The sequence below is a fragment of the Motacilla alba genome, chromosome 12 (assembly GCF_015832195.1).
Source record: "Motacilla alba alba isolate MOTALB_02 chromosome 12, Motacilla_alba_V1.0_pri, whole genome shotgun sequence".
Taxonomy (NCBI): Eukaryota; Metazoa; Chordata; class Aves; order Passeriformes; family Motacillidae; genus Motacilla; species Motacilla alba.
The window spans coordinates 14,473,329-14,487,103 of record NC_052027.1 but is presented as its reverse complement, the minus strand read 5'-3'; the positions used below and the strand labels follow the sequence as shown (position 1 = coordinate 14,487,103).

Here is a 13,775-nt window from a genome sequence, read left to right as displayed (position 1 = left end):
ACGCCGGCGGCAGAGAGATGGAGCTGGAGCGCTCGGAGCCCCGCGGCGCTCGGCGACACACGCAGAAACCAGAGCAGCATCAGTTTATTGGCCTCGTGACAGACGACACCCTGTCCTGCCAGCAAGGGACGCCTCCAGTCCCACCCCCCGCCATGCTGGGAATACCCCAGGAGGGAACAGCATCCCCCATGCCGGCTGTCTGTGCCTCCCAGCCCCCCGGACGCCGCAGCCCCTCTGCTGGGCAGGGAGGAGGCGGTGCTCACTTCAGCTGGCGCAGGAAGCCCAGCAGGGCCCGGTGGAAGTCCTCGGGCTTGTCCAGGTAGCAGGCATGGCCAGCACCAGACAGCACGGCCACACGGTGCTTAGGGAGGTGTTGGAGGTTCTGCAGGGCCTGGGGAGCCAGGCCAGTGTCACGGTCACCATACAGGATCAGGGTGGGCGTCTTGGTAAGGGCAGAGAGAAAACAAGAGCGGCTGTCAGAGGGGTAAATGGCCACCACACTCCCCCTGGGCTGTGCCTACCTCCATCCGTCACCACGGGGGGCTGCAAAGCTGAGGGGAGGCAGGTGCCAGCACCCCCGTGAGCTGGGTCACAGCTTCCCCTCACTCACCCCAAAATAGTGCCACCCTGTACATCACCCTGCAGCCAGCTGGCCCACAAGGCTCATCAATAGCCAGCACAGTCCCCAAGGGCCCCAAAACGCACCTGGACTCCCTGGTACTGCTCAGCAGTGTAGTCCTTGGTGCCCACGGGTGCGATGGGCACAAAGCCAGCCAGTCGGTCCCCGTGTGCCAGGAGGAAGGGCAGGGCAAAGCGGCCGCTCATGGAGGGGCTGATGAGGACAGGCCTCTGCATGCCCAGCTCCTGGAGGACACGGTCCAGGAAAGCCCTCCGGCCCTGTGCTGTCAGCGCCATCTCCACTGGGGGCGAATCCCCGTAGCCTGGGATGGGGAAGAGGGCATGGGGTGGTCGGGGGGCATTGTGCAGCCTGCAATGGTCTCTCCTCACCAGGGTTCAATGGCTTGGCAAAAAAATGGACGTTTGATTAAGCCCCAGGGTTGTGCAGTCGCAGCCATCGATGCCCCAGGACACAGAAAAAGCCTAGACACACTGCCCCAGCAGGGATCACCAGCAGCTACCCAGAGCCCTCCCTGAAGAGATCCAGAGCCCGGCAGTGACTATGGCAAGGGACTGGAGCTGCCCAAAGAGATCAGCTAAGCACAATGCCACGCTCCTACCGGGCAGATCTATGGCAACCGCACGGTAGCCTTCTCCAGCGAGCAGTGCCAGCGTGCCCAAGGCCTCCCACGTCTTGGAGGTGAACGCCTGGCCGTGCAGGAACAGGACATCAGGCCTGCGGGGGGAAGACAGGCGGGAAGGCGTTCAGGAAGGCTGCCGTGCCGGCAGCGTCCAGCGAGCACCGGGGCTGGTGACGACCGGCCCCAGGGCCTGCCACCCCCAGCTGCCGGCGGGCCGACCCACCTCCCGGGGCCCACAGCTGCTGCGGGCACCTCCCTGTAGAACACGGGGGGCTCTCCCGCAGCCATCCCCGTCCGCACGGTGCCGTTGGCCGCCCGCCAAGCCCGCTTCCCCTCGTCAGGCCGTGAGCGCCGGGCGGCCGGGAGCAAGAGGTACAGCAGGACAGTGAGGAGCGCCCCGAGGAGCAGCAGCCCCAGGCGGCTGCGGGCAAGCAGCATCTCCGCTCCCGCTGGAGGGGAGCGGCGGCGCGGGGCTGCGGGACGCCAGCCCCGCTGCTGCGGGAAAACAGGTCCCGGTCCCCGCTGCTCGGCTCAGCTCCGGCCCAGCCCGAGCCCCGCTGCTCGGCTCAGCTCCGGCCCAGCCCGAGCCCCGCTGCTCGGCCCCGCCGCCCCCGGCCCGCCGCGCACGGCGCCGCTGCGCCCTCGGGCCCCGCCTGGCGGCAGCCCGTGGCACTGCAGCCCCGAAGGACAGAACGGCCGGGCCCGTAGCGGAGCCCCGCTCGGGCGATCGGCTAGGGCTCGGCCAAGCTCGGCAGAGCTCGGCAGAGCTCGGCTCTGTTCGTCAAGAGCTCGGCGGGGCTCGCCACAGCTCGGGCAGGGCTCGGGTTGAGCTCAGTACTGCAGGGCAGAGCTCGGGCTCTGCTCTACAGCGCTCGGCCTGGCTCGGTAGAGTTCGGGTAGCGCTCGGTTTCCCTCGGCAATACTCGGCTCTGCTCGGGAAAGCTCGGCTTCGCTTGGCGGGGCAGGGCCCGGCCCGGCGGGGCCCCGGCGGTTCCCGGGGCCGCCCCGGACCTTGCGCTCCATGACGCGGTGCCGCCGTTCTCTCGCCCGCCCCGCCGGTCTTTGGCCCCGGGGCGCGGCACCTCCAGTCCCGTGGTGCGGCGGGCAGGAGGCGAGCGGCGGCCGGCCCCGTGTGCGGAGCAGCAGGTAAGGGCTGCAGGCCCAGCGAGGCAGGGGCGGGCCCGTGAGGCCGCCTGGCACATCAGTGACCCCGGTGGTGCCACCAGAGTGAAGACGATGCCGGTGTGACCCCTCATAGCCCTCTTGCCTTCCAGCCACCACGGGGCCTCGACAGGGCAGAAGGCCCGTCATCCCTCCCGTTCCCACCTCTCGCCCCGCTTCCCAGCGCCCCGGCCGGCAGGCATGGCCACCCCGCGGATCACCGAGAGCACCGTCACGGTGCAAGGACAGACCCTCTTCTATCGCCAAGCTGACCCTGCCCAGGCAGCGCCGAAGCTGACGGTGCTGCTGCTGCACGGCATCCGCTTCTCCTCCGAAACCTGGCTGCAGGTGGGGACACTCGCCACGCTGGCCGAGAACGGCTACCGAGCCGTGGCCATCGACCTGCCGGGTAAGGTGTGCTGAGCACAGCCCTGGTCAGGCGGGGTAGCCACCGGTTTGTGGCGGCAGGGTGGCAGCCCCGGTGTCCTGCTGTGCTGTGCCGTGCTGTGCCGTGCCGTGCTGTGCTGGCTTCTCCCCGTCATTGAGGCGGTGTGGAGCCTGACAGGGCCACTTGTGTCTCGCACGATTCAGGGCTGGGGCGCTCGAAGGATGCCGTGGCCCCAGCACCCGTGGGCCAGCCGGCACCGGCGGCGTTCCTGAAGGCAGTTTCAGAGGCTCTGGACCTGGGTCCAGCTGTGGTGATCAGCCCATCGCTCAGTGGCATGTACTCGCTGCCCTTCCTCTTAGAGCACAGCCAGCTGTTCAAGGCCTATGTACCTGTGGCACCCATCTGCACTGAGAAATTCACGGAGAAGCAGTATGCCCAGATCAAAGTACGGCCTGGAAGGGCACTGGGGAGGGCAGGGAACTGGGAGGAGATGGTGCAGAGGGGACCCTGGCACCGGGGTTGAGCAGGGGAAAGGCCAAACAGGCCAGAAACTCTTGTTGCCACTGAAAGAGCAGAGCCTGATGATGAAAGAATGTAAATGTGGGGTAGTGGGAGGTAAAGAAGGGACAACTGGAGACGCAGGAGTCTGAGCTTCAGTTTCCCTTTGTCATGCTGGGTGGGGGAGAAGGGCAAGTGACTCCCCTCCAGGGTGTCCCTGGCAAGGAGGAGCAAGTGCCTGGGTGACACTTGCAGGCTCAGGGTACTTTCCCCCTCTACAGACCCCCACACTGATCGTATACGGGGACCAGGATGCGGAGCTGGGGCAGACCAGTCTGAACAACCTGCAGCACCTCCCTGAGCACCAGGTGCTGATGCTGCAGGGTGCAGGACACGCCTGCTACCTGGACAAGCCCAATGAGTGGCACCGTGGACTCCTGGCCTTCCTGCAGCAGCTGAAGTGAGCAAGATGGGACCACAGAGCAGGAGGATGTGGCCAGCCCACCCACCCCTCTGCCTGCACATGCACCCTTGTGCCAACCCAACCACTCACACTGCACTGGCCCACAAAAGTGCCCACTTCTCTTGAGACCAAATAAAACCCCAAGCTCTGCCACTGCTTTCCTGCCACCTTCATCCTGCTTCTTTTCAACCTTTCCCATCTCCTTTCCCCATCCCTACCTCCATGGCTGCTGTCCCACACAGGTTTGGGGGGTGACAGCAGGGAAGATGCAGCCACTGAGGGATGGTATATTTGGGGATTGTGGATGGGTGAGTGCCAGCCTTGCTGGAGCCCACCCATCACTCCTGATGGGACCCCCATGAACCTCAGAGGGTGCCCAGAGAGCCCTGGGGCTGTGTTCAGGGACAGGTAGGTCCCCCAAGGTAGTGACATCCGTGTCCCCAGCCGGCCAGCCTCCTCTTCATCCTCCTCTTCCTCCTCCTACCTCTCCTGGCATGCACCCAAGTCCAGGGTAATCCACAGGAGCTTAAAAGGGAGCTGCCAGCCCTGGGAAGCTCCTGCCCACGGCAGCATCTGCCCAGCACCCTGGGGAGGTGGGGGGTGATTTACCCAAGGAGTGGCTGCCATGAACAGATGAGGGGGTGGGCAGGGAGGCCTGACAGACGGGGGACAAGACCCCTGCCTGTCACCTGCCTGCTCTGCCTTTGGTGCTGCTGCACCGGGCACTCGGGGGCACAGATGGAGCCGGCAGCAGGGTGCCCCCCCAGTGCCCCCCCTTCCCCAAGCTTGCCTGGGCTTTAGCTGCTTACGCCAGGGCCCAGGAGGATTTAGTGGGGGAGGTAAGGGGGGGGGGGCACTTTTCTGTGGGTGCAGGATGCTCATGTGGGGGACACAAGGCAGTGCCAAGGGTGCAGGAGCTGGTCTCTGCCCTGGTGGTCTGGCAGGACCCCTGTCCAGAGCATCCCTGGCCCCCCAGATGGCTCAGGTCCCCTGTTGCTGTCCCAAGCCCCCCCACACAGGGTGCCTCTGCCCCTCCAGGCACCACCTCGCAGCAGCAGCCCGGGGTGCCAGCGGGCCTTGGGGTACCAGCTGCCCCATCCCTGCCCGCTCCGGTGTCCTTGAGCCCTCGAGCCCTGCCAGCTGATCGGCTTCCAGGAAAAAAAACACGCAATTACAAAGAGGGGCGATGTGTGAGCCAAAGGGAGGGGGGCCGGGGGGGGCAGGAATGTCCCCAGCGGTGGCAGATGGCCTTACCCAGGGTGCATTGTTCCTTTTAGTGTCTCTTATCCGCTGTAATAGGATCCCGGAGGGAGGGATGTGGGAGAGGGGAAGAGCGAGGGGGGCCCCGGCGTGGACCGGGGTGGGGGCCGGGGCTGCCAGCTTGGCCCTGGCCTGTCAAGCGGCTCATTGTTCCTGCCCCGGGTGTCACTGGGCGCCGCCGGGGACAATGTGGCACTGAGAGGGGCGGCCGGCGGTGGAGGGACGAGGCGCACAGAAAGGTACCCGCCAGGCCCCACTCCCGCGGGGAACAGGGGGCTTGGGGCAGCCGGGAGGGCGAGAAGAGAGAGGTTTCCCCAGGGACGGGGTGGGGGCTTCCTCCTGTCGTCCCCCCTCCCTTTGTCACCCGAAGGTGCCCCGAAGGACGGGCGGTGCCCAGCGTGGTGGCTGTCCCAATGCCAGCCATGGCAGGTGGCCTGTGCCCATCACCGGGGCCTTTGGCGTCCTTGCCAGCCTGCCTCACCTGGGGGACAGCCCCCCTGCCCGCAGACCCCCCAGGGGCTGTCTGTGGCAGTGGGGGGACACGCGTGGCCCCGCTGCGTTCCCCCGTCCCATCGCCGGGCTCATCCTTCTTCCCCCGGCGGGGTCTTTGTCCCCGGCGGATTCCTGCTGCCATTCATCCGCAGGGGGACTGGGGACCCTGGCCGGCCGCGCGTCCCTGCCGGCACCCCACACATCTCGGGATGCCGCGGGCAGGGTGCATCCCTCCCTCCCCCTCCGCCCCGCTTCAGGCTCCTCTGCACCGGGATCGGGAATATTCCCCCTCTCCAGTCTCTCCACCTTTCTCCAGCCCGCGGTAACAGGGGGGTGGAGACGGGGCGTTCGGAGCACGCCGGGGGTGCGAGGCATAGCGCTTGGGGCTGCGCCGCCGCCCCCCCGTCACCCTGGTGCGGGAGATGTGCTGTAGCGGTGGCGAGTCCTGCCAGCACCTAAAATAGCCCTTTCCCCCCCCCGCCATGCCCGCGGACGCGGCCCCAGCCTCAACACGGGTGCTTTGTTTCAAAGCTGCTTGGCATCGCCCGGCTTGCCGGGAGCCAGCGGTGCCGCAGCCGCCCACCCGGGCCTGCACACACTGTAATTGTCCGGCTCCCAGGGGCCCTGGCCGCCCACGGCCGCCCGGGCACAGGGGTCGGGGGGGCCCTGGGGTGCTCTAGGAGGGGACGCGGTGCAGCGGCGTCAGTCAGCAGGCATCGTGCTGTGGTTTGGTTGGGGTGCTCCCCGTCACGGAGCTTGCCTCAGTGTCCCCTGGGGCTTTGTGCATGGGCACGGGGAAGGGAGGAGGAGAAAGAAGGTGGCTTGCATAGCCTGTGAGATCACCCGGGCCACCTCTGTTCTCCCCACTCCAGCAAGTGTCTGCAAACAGAACCCTATCCCACAGCCACGCTCCGCACACCTTGCCTCCTCCCCCTGTATCCATCCTGGCTTTGTGCGGGACAGCCTGGAGGCAGCTCAGGCACACACGTAGCGGGTCCCTTTTGGGGGTGCAGGGTGCCTATGGGGTGCCATGGGGCCATGTGAGCCTCGCCTGCCAGAGGAGAGCATAGTGCTGCCTCTGCCTCAGTTAGCCTGTTTCCCAGCCATAGGATATTCAAGCTGCAGATCTGAAGGGGGGGGGTTAGCTGGGGCATCCCCCCTTCTGAAGACCACCGTGTCCCACAGGCTCATCTCGCCCTCCCGCCATGGCATCGCCGGATGGAGCCAGTGGCCTGGGCGGCAGTCCCGAGGAGACAGAGCTCAGCATCACCCTGACCCTCCGCATGCTCATGCATGGCAAGGTAATGGCAGGGGGTCAGTGCCACTGAGGGGTCAGCGATGCCTGGGGTGAGGGGCCATGCTGGAGCTCCAGCTCCTCACCATGCCCTGTTTTCTGTGCTCTGTTTTCTTCCCATGCTCCCAGTCTCCCCTGGGAATAGCATTCCCAGAAGATTTCTTTCCCCATCCTAAGGCAGGGAGGGGCACATTCCCATGCCCCAGTGTCACTAATTAAGTCACCCAGTGTCCCTGGGGCAGGGTCTGCCTGTTGCCAGGCTGTGGGCAGAGGAGGGATGTGGCATGCAGGGAGCCACCTGCTGACAGTGCCACTCTTCTATGCCTTTTCAGGAGATTGGCAGCATCATCGGCAAGGTAAGATTTGGGGTCCTGTGTGTTGCCAGCACTTGGCTCCCCTGGACCTGACCACCCACCCTGTTCCTTTACCTGCAGAAAGGAGAGACTGTTAAGAGGATACGAGAGCAGGTAAGGGCATGCTGGTGGGCTGCCAGGTCCTGCTGCCTGTCATGCCTGTACCTGGCGGCTCCCATGTGCCTGCTCCCCTAAATCCCAGGTGGAACCAGGGAAAACAAAGCAGCACCCCAGGGAAGGCTGCCTGGGGCAGGTGGGAAGGGCAAAGCTCAGGCTCAAAGGCATCAGTTTCCCCCTGTGAGACTATCCCTGGGGGAAGTCATGAAGCACAGGGCTTGTGATGTCCCTAACGGGGTGTGACGCTGTCCCCAGAGCACTGCACGCATCACTATCTCGGAAGGGTCCTGCCCCGAGCGCATCACCACGATCACCGGCTCCACCGACGCCGTCTTCCGCGCTGTCTCCATGATCGCCTTCAAGCTGGAGGAGGTAGACAGCCCCCCTAAATCCCCGCCAGATGCCCCCACACCTGCGGGATCCTGGGGGTCTGACATCCCACATCCCTCACAGGACCTGGGAGCAGGGGCCGATGGGGTGTCAGCAGGCAGAGCACCAGTGACCCTGCGCCTCGTCATCCCCGCCAGCCAATGCGGCTCCCTCATCGGCAAGGCGGGAGCGAAGATCCGGGAGATCCGGGAGGTGAGCCTGAGGGTAGCCTGCATGTGGGATCCCCTTTCTCCCCTGGGGGCACAGAGCCCTGGGTGTGGGGGCTGCACAGTCCTGCAGTGGCTGAGGGAGGTGATGCAGGAGAGGGAGCATCACCCTGCAGGTCCTGCAGTGGTCCCTGGGGGCTCAGGAGGGGGACAGGGGAGCTGTGAGGTGCTGAGCCCTGGCAGGGAGTGGTTGGGTAATGCCAGCATCTCTCTGCTTCCTGCAGAGCACAGGGGCACAGGTGCAGGTGGCTGGTGACTTGCTGCCCAACTCCACTGAACGGGCTGTCACGGTCTCGGGGGTGCCAGACACCATCATCCAGTGCGTGAGGCAGATCTGCGCTGTCATCCTCGAGGTACCTGCCAAGCCCCATGCCCAGCCCAGGGGGCATCTGCTACCCACCTCCCCTTCCCCCAGGCTTTCCATGCCCATGTGGACCCAAACACCAGGGTTCCCCTGGGTGGAAACCCACAGGACCCTGCCTTTGTAGTGCTGGGGGCTGTGCCCAGCTTGCTGGGGGCATAAGGGGGCAGAGGGTCCTTGGGGCTACAGGGGCATTCAGCTTCATCTCTCATCTCCTCCACCTCCTTCCTTCTGTCTCCAGTCGCCTCCGAAGGGGGCCACCATACCCTACCACCCTGGTCTCTCCCTGGGCACCATCCTGCTCTCTGCCAATCAGGTAAGAGGCCACAGCATCCCCAAGGGCATGAGGTGGCCAGGAGGGAAGCCTCCATCAGCAAGGGGCAATTTTGGTGTGCTCAGGATAGTCTCTCTGCCCCAGGGGGAGTGACCTGAGACAATGGTCCCCACGTGGCTCCCCACTGATGCCCCTTTTTTCTCTCCCCAGGGCTTCTCCATGCAGGGCCAGTACAGCGGGGTGTCTCCTGCAGAGGTGAGTCTGTCTGTGTGGCAATGGGGTCTGTGCCCACCAGGATGGGTGCTGCTGGGAATGCCTGTCTTGGGAGGCACTGGGGCACAGCTGACCTCTGCCATCACCCCTAACACCACCTTCCTCCTCTTGGCACTGTCTGGGCAGGTGACGAAGCTGCAGCAGCTGTCAGGGCATGCACTTCCCTTCGCCCCCCTGGGCCATGCACCCACCATGGTGCCAGGTGAGCGTCTCCCGTGCTCCCCCAAGGCTCCCCCTCCTGATCCACACTGACACCTGGCCCTGATGAAGGGGTTTCCCTCCTCTGCACCCTTTCCAATCCCAGCCCCCCCAGCATGTCTACCTGCCCCTCCAGCACAACCTTGTCGTTGTTTTCCTGGGGTCACTGCACCCGCCAGTGCTCCCCAGTCCTGCAGTGGGAGAGCACCAGCACCAAATTATGACTTGTGTCTATGTCCTGTCCTCCCTTCCTCTCCCTAGCAATCCTTCAGGTTTGTCCCCAGGGCCACTCACCATCCCAGTATGGGGCTGGGGTAGGGGCTCAGAGCTACTGCAGAGCTGCCCCTTCATTGCTGACATCCCTGTCTCTCTCTCCAGGTCTGGATGCCAGCTCCCAGAGCAGCTCCCAGGAGTTCCTGGTGCCCAATGACGTATGTATTGACCAGGGAATGACAAGGGGGACCACAGCTTGTCCCCACCCATGTGGCACTTTGCAGAGGCCAGTACCCACTGACACACACAGTGAAGGCTCTGCCAGAGCTTAGGAGCAGGAGGGAGTAGCTGGGGCAGAAGAAAGGGGAAACTGAAACACAGGATGGGGGGAAGAGTTTGCCAAGGAAAGGCCTTGGCATGGGGCACAATGCCAGCAAGAGGGTCTTGAGTGAGACCAAAAAGCAGGGTCTGCCCAAGGAAAGCAGTGTCCTGCCCTCCCAGTGCCTTCCACAGTTTCACCTCTGAGGTGCAGGTGCTGTCTGGGAGCCCCTTGGAGCTCCCTGCTTGGCAAGATGCCCTGGCTGCTCCTGGCTCAGCCCTCCCCTGCCCTTTCAGCTCATCGGCTGCATCATCGGCCGGCACGGCAGCAAGATCAGCGAGATCAGGCAGATGTCGGGTGCCCACATCAAGATTGGCAACCAGACTGAGGGCTCCAGTGAGCGGCATGTGACCATCACAGGGACCCCTGTCAGCATCACCCTGGCTCAGTACCTCATCACAGCCTGGTAGGTGTCAGCCTGGGGAGCACTCCTGCTGGGTGCTAGTGAGGGGTGGCTCTTCACCAGCATCCCAAGGCAGCTTTTGGAGGATCCACAGCATCCTCAGGAAGAATGAGCTGGGTGGTGCTTTGAGATCCTGAGGTGGTAGGTGCAGGACCCGTGACTCACCAGATTTGAGGCTCAGTTTTTTAACCCAGGATGTGCCATAGATACGTGTGCCAGAAGGGACGGGGTGCGTGGTTCCTGCACCCTAAGCTTGTGGTGGGAGAACCGCTCTGTCACCATGGTATTCACCATCATCCTTCTCTCTTTCTTCCCCAGCTTAGAGACTGCTAAATCTACCTCCCAGGTGCCACCAGGCCCTGGCTCCATGGACCTCGGCATGGGCTTCTCCCAGCCCCTCGCCCCAGGCTCCGGTGCGGCTCTTCCCGCCGTCGCCCCAGCCCCCCCGGCCCTGCTGGGCACCCCCTACGCCATCTCCCTCTCCAACTTCATCGGCCTCAAGCCGGTGTCCTTCCTGGCACTGTCCCCATCCTCCGTGGCAGGTCCCAATGGTGGCACCACCACCTACACGACCAAGATCTCGGCGGCCAATGGCACCAAGAAAGCTGACCGGCAGAAGTTCTCGCCCTACTGATCCCCACTGGTGGGTGGGCCAGGGGGTCCAGGGTGCTACTCAGTAGCAGGGAGCAGGGACACCTTCCTGCCACCCACCCTGATCTCAGCCTCTGCCAGGTGCCCCATGTCCCCCACCCCAGGGAAGGGAAGGGTCTTCCTGGTGGTGATGCCTGCTGGAGGAAGGGGCAGTTTTGTTGCCTGCTGTCCATCCCAGCAGCACTGTGCCCCTCTCCCTGATTTTCTGCACAGAGACCATGTGTCCTAGTATTGGGTGGGGGGGTTGTCCCTGCTGGCCTAGGGTCCCTTCTCCCAGTGCCCTGTGCTGGTATGGGACCCCTACTTCCTGCTCCTCACCCTGCCTCCCCTGCCATCCTGCTCATGCCCACACTCCATCTGGCGCCCAAAAGCCAGGTCCCACTGGATGAGGACTGCCTGGCCTCTCCAGGAGTCCCACTTCTGCTGGCTCTGGTGGGGGGCCCTGCCTGGGCCACCCTGGGGCAATCACCTCCCAGCAACCCCATCCAAGAGCCTGCTGGCTTGGAAATGCTGTATATATATGAGTCTATATTTTTTCCTCCTTTGTAACTTATCAATGGTTTAATAAAAAGATAAAATTTACAAGAAAATAGCAATAATAATAATAATAATAATAATAATAATAATAATAATAATAATAATAATAGTGATATTCCACACCCTGGGTGGAGACTTCCCCCAGAGCAGGGGTCGCCCCAGCTCCTGGGTACTTGGGTGGTGGCTGCAAGGGCATTCCTGTGTCTAGGGGGATGCTGGCCTTCAGCCCCATCTCTCTGGGGGTCTTCCTGGAGCCCCTCCCTGCCACCGGGCAGTTAGAGAGGCCATAGGGCAGTTTTTCCTCAGGCCTTCACTTACTACTGGAGTAGGACATCGCCAACCCACCATGCAAACACCATCCCTGGGACCTTTGTCCTGTCAGAGGGTAGAGGGTGAGGGTGATGTACCCCTGCAGCATTCCCCAAAAGGGTCCAGTCCCCTTTCAAGCAGTGGGAACCCTATGAAAGTGTCCCCAAGCCCTTTAAAAGCAATGAGACTGAAGAGGAGCAGCAGGTCCTGATCCCCTCTGGCTGTTGCTGCCCTGGGGCAGCCCACGCAGCCACCCCCCACCACCCTGTGTCACCATGTCCAACCCAGCGTGCCCTTGGCTCGCAGCCCAGGTCGGCTGGCACGTGGCACTGCTGACCAGGCTTCAAACTGGGCAGCTGTGTCCATAAACAGCCCGGCTCGGACCCCCAGACAGCCAGTTCCCCCCAGGGGGCTGATCACTGCCAGCTGAGAGGGACAGAGGGCATGGCCAGGCGTGGCCACGGCATTGCATTGCCAGCAGCACAAACAGTGACACAGCCAGAGCCAGCCTGTGGGCGTGTCCCCCTGATCAGTGTGACAGGGAGCAGGAGCTCCTCTGCACAGACATTAGTTTTGGGTTAAACAGCCAAGGCTGGAAGTCTCCGTGTCTGCCATCCAGGCTCAGCAGGGGCTCGGGGCCCTGGTGTTACTGGTGTTAGTGGCATTAGCTGGAACAGTGTCCCTGGATAGAGTGCAAGGGACATCGGCCCTTTCCCGCTGGCCGGGAGTGCTCCCACCCAGGCAATGGAGATGGAGGTGTCCCGTCCCCTGCCCCTGTGCAGGAGCCCCGTGGCACTCCATGGCTTGAGGAGAGCCCTTCCCTGGAACTGGGCTGTGCTGGTGGAGCCAGAGACAATTCCAGCCTGCAGAAGAGAGTTGTGACTTCCTCAGATCTGCTACCTTCTCCCAGGGGAGAAAACATATTTTAACATAAGCTCAGAGAAGAGGCAAAACCTGCACAAGGACTACTCCAAATCCAAGAGATTGGGTCCGAGCAGGTCTGATGGGTCCCTGGCAGGTCTCCTGCCCAGCACAGTGGGACAGAGACTCCTTCTCAGCTGCCCTCTTCAGGAACTTGGCCTGGGGTGGGGAAGCCGGTTGTGGTCTGGTCCAGCCTGTTCCTGGGGCTGGGGCTGATGCAGCTGGTGTGGGTCTCCAGTGTGCAAGTTGCTCTCTGGAGGAACTGCAAGAAGTTTTCCTGAACAGAAGCCTCTGAGATGGAAAGACAGAGCTCCTGACCAAGTGGATGGTTAAGACAGCTGCGCCGGAGCCGGGCCAGCTCCTCACGGATTTGGCGGTTCAGCAACCCATAGAAGAAAGGGTTAACAGCAAAGGAGGAGTAGGCAATCCAGGTGACCGCCATCTCCCCGTGCCCACCACCCACAGTGCCAGCAGTGACAGAGGAGTGCAAGTGGAAAGCAAAGAAAGGCAGCCAGCAGCACAAGAATTGTCCCACAATGAGGACCAAGGTGAGGATGGCCTTGTTGCTTCCTAGAAGGCGATCTGGGATCAGCCTGGGCAGCATCAGGATCCTGGCAGTGAGGATGGTCACTTGGCTGGCGATGGAGTCACAGCGGTGTCTGCGTGCAACTGCCTGTGCTGGCACGGGTGCCTGCTGCAGGGACGCAGTCCGGGCCACGCGGTAGATGCTGGAGTAGACGGCGAGGATAATGATGGTGGGCAGAATAAAGCAGGTGATGCTGAAGAGGATCACGAAAACCTTCTTGTGGGCCCCGGGGCTCCAGTAGACTGTGCAGCGGCTGGCACTGGTGGCCCCGTTGCCATGAGGCCATGCCACTAGTGCCAAGACAGTGATGAGAACAGACTTGAGCCAAATGAAAACCACTCCAGCCACCGCCAGCCTGATGGTCATCTTGACCTCATACCTCAAGGGGTGCACGATGTAGTAGTACCGCTCCACGCTGATGATACAGATGGTGAGAATGGAGGCACTGATGAAGCAGATGTTCAGGAATATCACGGCCTTGCACTCAGCAATGCTGTAGATAACCCAGTTGAAACAGGAGGAGCTGGAGATGATCCCCAGGGGCATGAGGAAAATGGCTGAGAGGAGATTGACCACACAAAGGTGGCACACAAAGATGAACTTCCTGAAAAGGGGTGTTTTGAGGATGGTGACCATCACCACGATGTTGGCCACCAGGGCGGTGAGGGTGAGCAGGATCATGCAGAAGAGGCCCACCACCTCCTGGCCAATGGAGTGCTCGGGGATGGAGAGCAGCTCTAGGCTGTCCGTGGTGTTTGACCCCGTCCAGCTCGGCATCCCCTCCAGGAC

The 13,775-nt window shown here is 63.0% G+C and overlaps 4 protein-coding genes across 6 annotated transcripts; 2 read left to right on the top strand and 2 right to left on the bottom strand.

The window, feature by feature from the left end:
* Positions 1-68: 68 nt before the first annotated feature.
* Positions 69-1,984, bottom strand: ABHD14A (abhydrolase domain containing 14A). The gene is made up of 4 exons (XM_038149341.1): positions 1,483-1,984; positions 1,239-1,354; positions 706-941; positions 69-442 (listed from the first exon to the last, which is right to left on the bottom strand). Exons 1-4 carry the CDS (start codon positions 1,695-1,697, stop codon positions 260-262), a joined length of 750 nt encoding a protein of 249 aa, XP_038005269.1. The 5' UTR covers positions 1,698-1,984; the 3' UTR covers positions 69-259.
* A 160-nt stretch (positions 1,985-2,144) lies between these two features.
* ABHD14B (abhydrolase domain containing 14B) lies at positions 2,145-3,927 on the top strand. 2 transcript variants are annotated; one of them, XM_038149338.1, is made up of 4 exons: positions 2,145-2,405; positions 2,534-2,829; positions 3,012-3,253; positions 3,588-3,927. In XM_038149338.1, the coding sequence occupies exons 1-4, from the start codon at positions 2,281-2,283 to the stop codon at positions 3,768-3,770; spliced, it is 846 nt and encodes a 281-aa protein (XP_038005266.1). In that variant the 5' UTR covers positions 2,145-2,280; the 3' UTR covers positions 3,771-3,927. The 2 variants fall into 2 exon arrangements, with proteins under 2 accessions (XP_038005266.1, XP_038005268.1); XM_038149340.1 differs by having other exon boundaries at positions 2,264-2,405; positions 2,518-2,829.
* A 1,146-nt stretch (positions 3,928-5,073) lies between these two features.
* Positions 5,074-11,215, top strand: PCBP4 (poly(rC) binding protein 4). The gene is made up of 13 exons (XM_038149330.1): positions 5,074-5,268; positions 6,707-6,822; positions 7,148-7,171; positions 7,250-7,282; positions 7,541-7,657; positions 7,739-7,867; positions 8,106-8,234; positions 8,484-8,558; positions 8,727-8,771; positions 8,916-8,991; positions 9,366-9,418; positions 9,816-9,985; positions 10,301-11,215. Exons 2-13 carry the CDS (start codon positions 6,727-6,729, stop codon positions 10,614-10,616), a joined length of 1,263 nt encoding a protein of 420 aa, XP_038005258.1. The 5' UTR covers positions 5,074-5,268; positions 6,707-6,726; the 3' UTR covers positions 10,617-11,215.
* Positions 11,216-11,351: 136 nt separating this feature from the next.
* Positions 11,352-13,763, bottom strand: LOC119706117 (probable G-protein coupled receptor). 2 transcript variants are annotated; one of them, XM_038149336.1, is made up of 2 exons: positions 12,434-13,763; positions 11,352-12,342 (listed from the first exon to the last, which is right to left on the bottom strand). In XM_038149336.1, the coding sequence occupies exon 1, from the start codon at positions 13,761-13,763 to the stop codon at positions 12,534-12,536; it is 1,230 nt and encodes a 409-aa protein (XP_038005264.1). In that variant the 3' UTR covers positions 11,352-12,342; positions 12,434-12,533. The 2 variants fall into 2 exon arrangements, with proteins under 2 accessions (XP_038005264.1, XP_038005265.1); XM_038149337.1 differs by having other exon boundaries at positions 11,352-13,590; positions 13,686-13,752.
* Positions 13,764-13,775: the final 12 nt, after the last annotated feature.

What these genes read in the sequence shown, in the direction of transcription:
- ABHD14A (XM_038149341.1), bottom strand. Translation starts at nt 1,697, where the DNA reads ATGCTGCTTGCCCGCAGCCGCCTGGGGCTGCTGCTCCTCGGGGCGCTC. An exon ending in GCAGCTGTGGGCCCCGGGAG is followed by an intron (nt 1,355 to 1,482) that starts GTGGGTCGGCCC and finishes TTCCCCCCGCAG; the next exon opens with GCCTGATGTCCTGTTCCTGC. An exon ending in AGCAGTACCAGGGAGTCCAG is followed by an intron (nt 443 to 705) that starts GTGCGTTTTGGG and finishes GCCCTTACCAAG; the next exon opens with ACGCCCACCCTGATCCTGTA.
- ABHD14B (XM_038149338.1), top strand. Translation starts at nt 2,281, where the DNA reads ATGACGCGGTGCCGCCGTTCTCTCGCCCGCCCCGCCGGTCTTTGGCCC. An exon ending in CGTGGCCATCGACCTGCCGG is followed by an intron (nt 2,830 to 3,011) that starts GTAAGGTGTGCT and finishes CGCACGATTCAG; the next exon opens with GGCTGGGGCGCTCGAAGGAT. An exon ending in AGCAGTATGCCCAGATCAAA is followed by an intron (nt 3,254 to 3,587) that starts GTACGGCCTGGA and finishes CCCCCTCTACAG; the next exon opens with ACCCCCACACTGATCGTATA.
- PCBP4 (XM_038149330.1), top strand. Translation starts at nt 6,727, where the DNA reads ATGGCATCGCCGGATGGAGCCAGTGGCCTGGGCGGCAGTCCCGAGGAG. An exon ending in AGATCCGGGAGATCCGGGAG is followed by an intron (nt 7,868 to 8,105) that starts GTGAGCCTGAGG and finishes TGCTTCCTGCAG; the next exon opens with AGCACAGGGGCACAGGTGCA. An exon ending in GCGGGGTGTCTCCTGCAGAG is followed by an intron (nt 8,772 to 8,915) that starts GTGAGTCTGTCT and finishes CTGTCTGGGCAG; the next exon opens with GTGACGAAGCTGCAGCAGCT.
- LOC119706117 (XM_038149336.1), bottom strand. Translation starts at nt 13,763, where the DNA reads ATGCCGAGCTGGACGGGGTCAAACACCACGGACAGCCTAGAGCTGCTC.